This window comes from Rissa tridactyla, unplaced genomic scaffold (assembly GCF_028500815.1).
Source record: "Rissa tridactyla isolate bRisTri1 unplaced genomic scaffold, bRisTri1.patW.cur.20221130 scaffold_29, whole genome shotgun sequence".
Taxonomy (NCBI): Eukaryota; Metazoa; Chordata; class Aves; order Charadriiformes; family Laridae; genus Rissa; species Rissa tridactyla.
In genome coordinates this window covers 1,584,594-1,592,878 of record NW_026529507.1, presented here as the reverse complement: position 1 = coordinate 1,592,878, position 8,285 = coordinate 1,584,594, and the positions used below count along the sequence as shown (strand labels likewise).

General features: G+C 54.1%; 1 protein-coding gene across 1 annotated transcript; it reads left to right on the top strand.

Moving 5' to 3' along the window:
* Positions 1-2,272: 2,272 nt before the first annotated feature.
* On the top strand, positions 2,273-7,907 carry LOC128903247 (olfactory receptor 14J1-like; the record flags this gene model as incomplete). Its single annotated transcript, XM_054187259.1, has 2 exons — positions 2,273-2,722; positions 7,734-7,907. Coding segments are annotated over 2 exons (624 nt in total), but the record flags the coding sequence as incomplete, so codon positions are not given.
* Positions 7,908-8,285: the final 378 nt, after the last annotated feature.

Here is an 8,285-nt window from a genome sequence, read left to right as displayed (position 1 = left end):
GGGCTTCCCTGTGGCTCTGTCAAAGGGACAGGGCACATCAGCTGCCTTCACCCGGGGATGGCTGCAGTGTGAAGGTGGGTGTGCAGCCAGGGGTGCCCAGGGCTGTCCTTCAGAGCAGGGTCCCTTCACCCAAGGGTGCTTTGTGCCGTGGCAGGGACTTATCTCCTGTCAGGATCAGCTCTCCGTTTACCTGAGGAGCTCCCAACAGCAGTGTGGGGAGAAGCTGTGGGGGGAAGAGGCAACTCCTGGCAGGAGAGTGTCCTGCTGTCAAGGGGGTGCTGCGTGGGGCAGGGCTGCTCTCAGCTGCAGTTCACCCCCAGGACATTTCCCAGGGGATTGTTTGAGGGAAAGCTCAAGGCAGGAATTACGTTACAGATAAGGAGCTTTCCTGCGTTTGTGTTTTTATTTTCCTAGTGAGAGGGTGGGGAGGTAGAACAAGGGATACATGTATAGGGAGCTCTCAAGTGGGAAGAAGTCAGTGAGACTCCTGAGCTGTAGCTTTGAGTGATCAGTAGGTCTGCCAGGAACCTCCTGGAGTGCCTTCAGCCACTCCTCTGCCCATGGGCAGCACCAGCATCAGCTCTGCTGGACCCATCGGGGTTGTTCTGACCTGCCCTTTTCCACCTGCAAACAGGAACGTGAACCCGGCCAGTGCCCGGCAAACAGGCAGGTTTCTGTGGGGCCAAGGGGAGCGCACAGGGGTTGGGATGGGGTCTGTGAGAGCTGACAGGGAAAAGACATGGGACAGGGAAACACCTCCCAGGAGGAAAATCTCCCGGCAGCAGAGCTATGATCAGGGAATGAGAGGAAAGAGAAACCAGAAATGCTGTGGGAGGAAGGATTCAGAAAACTCTGTATGATCCCCTCCAATGCAGACCCCTTCCCCTGAGCAAGTGTCTCCATGGGAATGAAGTGTCCAAGCTCTCCTCTAACCCGTGGGGCTGTGGGCAAAGTAGTCTATGTGGCTGGGGAATGAGCTGACTCTCCCCTTCTGAGATACCATCACTAGGACACTTGGGTGTCTCCTTGGGGTGTCCTTCCAAGCACTGCGCTGCCCTCCAGGATGCCAGTCTGTCCTGGAGCATCCTGGTGTTACCTGAATGCCCAGTGGAGAAGCGCAGAGACGCTACGACCAAGGAAAGGCTGCTGGGTTTGTGAAACGAGCCATGTGTGTCCTTGGCGAGAAGTGGGGTGCTGAGACCTTGAGAAAAGGTGAGACGCTGAGCTCTCGGCAGTGGGTTTCTCTGCTCTCAGCAGCGCCTGGTGTCTTTTCAGGTCTACATGTGAGTGTGATTCCCCTCTGTCTCAGAAAGGCACAAGCAGAGGGCAGCTGGGAACAAGACAGAGGGACAGGCCAGCTCCCCTCGCTCTGCACTAACCCTCAGACAATCCCCTGGCCTGGCAGGACTCCCTTTGCTGTCCCTGAACGCAGCAGAAATGGTGAGGGTTTCTGAAATCCAAGAGAATCTCCTGCTGAGACGGGAGAGAGCTGTATAAGAACCTCTCTCCAACACTCTTGCAACTGTGGTTTCATGGCAATGGGAGTGCAGAGACTGACAAGCCCTTTTTTCACGAGGAGAGGTTTATCTGAGAAATTGGGACACCAGGACTGCCCACCCCATTCCCACGAATCTGCTGCTGCAGAGCAGGGCTGACTCCTGGGCATCCGGCGGGCAGAGGTCCCGCTCCTCCTGGCACACCTGGACAGAACCAACCAGAGCTCCAGCCACAGAGCTGAATGAAGATCTGACAGAAATGGAAAAGCAGAGCAGAGCGTGAGGTATGAGAACTGGTGTTGATTTTTCTCAGAAAAGTCTCCCCTAACTTGTCACTGTGCTTTCCTCCTTGTTCAGTGCTCCACACCAAAAGGCACCAAATGTCCAACAGCAGCTCCATCACCCAGTTCCTCCTCCTGGCATTCGCAGACACACGGGAGCTGCAGCTCTTGCACTTCGGGCTCTTCCTGGGCATCTACCTGGCTGCCCTCCTGGCCAACGGCCTCATCATCACGGCCATCGCCTGTGACAGCCGCCTCCACACCCCCATGTACTTCTTCCTCCTCAACCTCTCTGTTCTCGACCTGGGCTCCATCTCTGCTACTCTTCCCAAATCCATGGCCAATTCCCTCTTGGGTACCAGGGCCATTTCCTACAAAGGATGTGTTACACAGGACTTTTTTTTCTTTTTCTGTGCTGTAGCAGAGTTTTATATTCTCACCATTATGGCCTATGACCGCTACGTTGCCATCTGCAAACCCCTGCACTACGGGACCCTCCTGGGCAGCAGAGCTTGTGTCCACATGGCAGCAGCTGCCTGGGGCAGTGGGTTTCTCAATGCTCTCCTGCACACGGCCAATACATTTTCCCTACCCCTCTGCCAGGGCAATGCCCTGGACCAGTTCTTCTGTGAAATCCCCCAGATCCTCAAGCTCTCCTGCTCACACTCAGACTCCCTCAGGGAAGTTGGGCTTCTTGTGGTCAGTGCCTGTTTAGGCTTTGGTTGTTTTGTGTTCATCGTGCTGTCCTACGTGCAGATCTTCAGGGCCGTGCTGAGGATCCCCTCTGAGCAGGGACGGCACAAAGCCTTCTCCACGTGCCTCCCTCACCTGGCCGTGGTCTCCCTGTTTGTCAGCACTGCCATGTTTGCCTACCTGAAGCCCCCCTCCATCTCCTCCCCATCCCTGGATGTGGTGGTGGCTGTGCTGTACTCCGTGGTGCCTCCAGCCGTGAACCCCCTCATCTACAGCATGAGGAACCAGGAGCTCAAGGATGCCCTCTGGAAATTAATGACCAGGTTATTTTCTGCAGCAATAAACTGTCTCCTGCAAATCACTCATAATGTAATTCATTATACGCCAAGCCCGTCTTCTATAGGTTTGGTTAGGGGTTAGGTAACTGTGTGTTAGGTTTGGTTGAGGGTTTTGGCTTTTTCTTACTTTTTTTTTTTTTAAATTATATACTTTTGTCCACAAATAAATGTCATTATTTGAGATTTTTTTTTTACTACCTATCTATCCAAATTTCTGAGACTCACAGACTCATGCCCAAAATCCTTCTTCTCAGGCCTTTTCTGCAGGGGTAGAGCTGCAGGGGTAGAGCCTGAGCGCCGAGGAGGAGGGGAAAGAATCCCAGCACTTGCAGAGCACCAGCACTTGTTCTTTCCGGGGCTGCTCTATTTTCACTTCCACACTCGCCTTCTGAGCCCCTGTGTTGATCTAAGGCCTGAGTGCTCTGGCAGCTTGGTCATGGTGCTGCTGTGTAGCAGCTCTGTGATCACAGGCACGGAGAAGCAATGGGCACCTCTGAGAAAAAGCTCATCTGCATAACAGAGTTTCCACCATGAAAGGGGATCTGCTCAGGGCAGTGCAGGAAGGATTAGGTCTTCTTCCACAGTTGCTGTCAAGAGCGTTCCTTCAAACGTGCCCTGGTGAGGGATGCCCAGTAAAGAGGTAAAGAGTGTGCGTGTGCAGGGTGAGGGCACACACAACAGTGTCCTTGCACAGCCACACCTCCAGGGACAGGACTGAAGGACCAGCAGAGCGGGGTCTGGTCTGTGCCTTTGTTTGCTGGACACCCCGGGGAAGCTGTCCCAGGGCAATCGTCACAGAACAGACACCTGAAACCACCATTTGCAGAACTGGACGCCTACGCAAACCCAGAGAGGATGTTTGTCTGCCTGTGGAGAGACACCGAATAACGAGGTCAGAAGTCCCTGTTTGCATGGTTCAGAGGAGATTTCGGCATGCACACCGTGTGCATGTGGGGACATGAACCCGAGAGAGCACAAACACCAGCAGCTGTTCTTAGAAATGCCCGAAAGTGCTGTGGGACAGGCCGTGTCCCTTCATTGGAGAGTAACGTCCCCTGGGAAACCCCCTGAATGCAGCACTGGGATGGGCTTCCTTGACCCCAGGTCCCTGTGTCCATTCCTCACGCCGTGGGGCATCTCAGAGAGGTGCCGAGCAGGGAGACACAGCGCGGGGCTGAGGTGCTGCCGGCCTCTGGGAGTGGCAACAGGAGGCCATGGAGTCTGCTGCAGGGCCTCTGCCCATGCCAGGGAAGGACTCGTGTCTCTGAGCAGCCCTGCCAGAGCCCTGACAGTGCCGTGTGTGTCTCCAGGAACACCTGTGTGCTACCTCACCCTCCCCTCTCTTCATGGCCTGTCCCTTTGATTACACGGTGTGACAGAAGCACCTCTGTGGAGCATCTCCCCTGTGCAGTCTGAAAGGGTTCTGCAGGCGTGAGTGGCATTGCCCTCTAGAAGATGGCATTTCTCACCTCTCACAGAGCACAGAGCACGTCTAGGGAGTAGGAATGCAGTGAGAGGCACACACCCTCCATGTTTCACCTCTCTGAACGTCCTTCACAATTTTTTTAAGCACCTGACAGAGAAGCAAATGCCTTTAGTACGACATATTCTCAACCTTCAGAAAAATTCTCGTCCTCCTCTCTCTCATGACCTGCCCTGTGACTGTGGTTGGGAACACCCTCTTCATCATGAAGCTGGAGCTTCTTCATGAAATCGCGCTGGAGCCCCGGTGGTCCTGCTGTGGCCGGGACATTAATGGCCCCTGCGAGCGGGGCGGGGGCAGGGGCAGAAGGAGATGCCCTGAGCCGGAGAGGGAAAAAATTAAATGGCCCAAGTGGGGCAGGAGCAAAGCGAGTCACCCCGATTTCAGCAGAGGCACAAAGAGCCACCTTGAGCAGGGCAGGAGTAAATTCAGGCACCTGGTGTAGGGCAGGGGCAAAAGGAGCCTCCCCAGGCAAGAGAGGGGAAAACCAGCTGTCCTGAGGGGGACACGATGAAAAGAAGCCACCCAAGCAAGGCTGAGGCCACACTGGATGCCCCAAGGGAAGGATATAAAGAAGAAAGCCTCCCCAAGTGGAGCAGGAGGAAAACTCCCTGCCCTGAGCTGAGCAGGAGGAACTCACTGCCCCGAGCAAGAGTGGGGAAAACTGGAGGACGCAGGAGGTGCAGGGGCCCAACTGGTGAGCTCAAGGAGGGCAGGGATAACAACCAGCTGCCTTCTTGGGGCAGAGGCAACACTCATTGCCCTCCAGGCAGGTCGTGGGGTTAAACCAGATGCTAAAAAGCCACCAACAAATGTTTTTTGGATCTGGAGGGTGGGAGAGCAGCTGGGTGGGGGCCTGGCAGCCACCCAAGGTGCACCCAGCGCAGTTGCTCAAGGGGGTTCTTTGGTAGCACTAGTTCAGAGTCAGTCTGTGGCTGTATCTTGGGGGTAGATTAAATTCATTGGAAACAAACCTGTCAGACACCAGGTGCTTTGCTACAGGAGTCTCGTGGCTGCAGTCCTGCACCTGGGAAGAGTGGAAAAGAAGTCCTCAGCCCCCCGACTGTGCCAGCCAAAGCTGTGAAGGGGCTCGCTGACAGCCCTGGGCAGGTTTTTATTCCTGGGGCTGGTGCGGCTCCAGGCAGAGGCGGGAGCTCTGTGGGCAGATGAGCAGCCCTTGGCCAGCAGTGCCTGGGGCAGCCCAACAGCTGCCGGCTGGTGGCTGCAGGAGGTGCCCCAGCTGTGGTGGCTGAGGGGCCACAGTGCGTCCCCGTGCGTCTGGGGGTGGCCCCTGTCACAAAGGGGCAGTGATGTGGCACCTGGCCACTGCTTGTGAGCTCACCTGGCCAGGGCTTGGCATCCTCAAGAGCGGGCCAGCCAAAGCTCCTTGGGCTGAGCTGGCCTTGGGACAACTCGGCTGCTTCCTTTGCCACTTGCTTGGCTGCTTTTTCCCAACCATTCATCGTTTACTGCCCACTTCTCCTCGCCTTCCATCCTCTTCTGAAGGTAACGATGATTTGACCTTCAGGACAGATCATACAGGAGGTAGATATGGGATCAAAGTGATGGCTGGTCTATGCCTTCGGAGCTTTAGGATGAGCTGTTACAGCTTTATAGGCTGGCCAGATACGCACTGTGGGTAGAGTTCCTATTTGCTCATTGTTATTTCTTCAACACATCCCAGGGTGGGTAAGTAGGGGGTGGCAGTGTACTCTGAGGCTTTGGGCTCTGTCTGGAATGAGAAGAAGCCCATCCTGACGGATGCGGTAGGAAGAGAGACAGAAAAGGAGCACAGCGAAGGCAGCTGTTAAAGCAGCAGCTGAAAGCCGGTCCCTCCTGCGTCCAAGGGGGCAAAGCGTGGGCTGGAGAACCAGAGGGCTCTGCTGCTAATGGCAGCCAGAGGGAAGCAGCAGGTCCTCTTCAGAGAAGGTGACACCCAGTGCAGTCTTCCCAAAGGGCCTTGGTAACTGCTGTCAGTTGGAGTCCTGTGACAGGGACAGCAGGGCCATCCGCCTCCGGCTCTGCAGCGGTTGTGAATCCCCAAAGGACACCTGGACTTTATTTTTCACTGCCAAATTGGCATTGTTTGTAGAAACATCTTGATTAGATGTTCATTGAAGCTGTTAGTGTGCCAGGTATAAGAAATAATGAGGCTGCAGATGTTCCTTTGAACAATTCCCCTTGATTCTCTCCTTAACAACTACTCAGCAACTATCCACAACCATCCTTAGTGACAGAGACAGTACGTAAAGCTTGATTACCTACTGAGCCATGGTTAACTTTAAATTCGATGATGGATATCAGGGCTCGTGCACAGGTCAGCAATAATCCAAAGCTGCAGAATGGGAACCACTCGCTCAAGTGGAAATGATTGGTGTCCCGTTGCCAGTGGGAGGGAAGGGAGACCAAGAGTCCACCCAAATGAACTTCTCCCTGTTAGAGATGGGTCTCTGGAGCTCACACCCAGAAGATTTTCATTGAGGGCAGTCATGGCAGCTCGCCTCACTGAGCAATGTGCTGCAGCTGCTTTGGGGACTAAATATCTCCCAAGTTTGGGGTTCATTGATGTTGTGCTTTCCCACAGGTCGGGCCCTGTCCTGAGGGGTTGCTACTGCCTCGTGCGTCGGGCCCAGGGGACCGGTAGCCCTTGGGATGGGGAATTTCTCGTGCGTGAAGAAATTTTCTAACTCCAGGGGATTTTGGGGAGCCTGGAAATCCCAAGGGAGTAGTTAGTAGTGTACGAGAATGAGGATGGCAAGGAAGGCTAAAGGATAGTGTCAGCAGAATGATTTTTATCTTGAGCATTTTTTTTTCTATATTTCAGGCAGAACGGCCGGGGACTTTGGGTTTTGTCTGATGAAGGATAGCACTAAAATCTGCATTCAGCCATGAGTTGTGGCCCAGCAGTCAGAATAAGAGCAAATGCTGGGAAAAATGGGGATGAGGGAACCACAGATGGGGAGTAAGTGGGAGGCTGGTGCAGCAACTGGGCTGTGCAGGCCCCTCGCAGTTGGCATTGACTTTCTCCCTCTCACTTGGCCAATTCTGCTGAGGTCAACAGTGGGTTTCTTTTGGACAGAGGATACCCCCGTTTTGGCCAGAAACGCAACAAAATGCCCAACGAAGCACTGTCTGTGCTTATGTCATAAAGAGCGTTGCCAGCCTCCCATGTTCTACACAACATTCCGATGCACTTTTTGCTTAGTAGCGCAGCTCTTGCAGCTCGCTGCTGCTCTGGGAGTGAACCTCGCCAGTTTGGTCAGGTTTTGAGAGAAGGACAAACTTTCTTGCCCAATGGGGCACAAAAGAACTCTTGGGGCAGCACGGTGATGCTGGTGGTGCTCGAAGGGACTGTGGAAGTTGTTAGAGGAGAGCTAGTCATGCTTTGCTGGGAAAGACGTAACTTATTTAGTGCAGCTCCTCACATTTCTCTTCTTCCTAGGTGTCTCCTGATCATGCTGTATCTGTTCCCAACTTGCCTTCCTCACCTCCTCTTCCTTACAATTTCAGGTGCCTCAAGATTGGCAGCCGTTTTCAGGCGGAGCTGCCAAACCTGCAGGACAGCTATCAGAAGTACTCAACATGGATTCACCAAGGGGAGATCATATCTGGCTAATCTGATAGCCCTCTATGATGGCATGACTGGATGGATAGATGAGGGGAGGGCGGCAGATGTGGTCTACCTTGACTTCTGCAAGGCATTCGACATGGTTTCCCGCAGCATCCTCATAGAGAAGCTTAAGAAGAGTGGGTTAGATGAATGGACAGAAAGGTGGATAGATAACTGGTTGAAAGACAGAGCTCAGAGGGTCGTGATTAGGGGCACAGGGTGTAGTTGGAGGTCAGTGAGGAGTGGTGTTCCCCAGGGGTCAGTACTGGGCCCAGTCCTCTTCAATATCTTCATCAATGACCTGGATGAGGGGATAGAGTGCACCCTCAGCGAGTTTGCTGATGACACAAAGCTGGTGGGGGTGGCTGACACACTGGAAGGCTG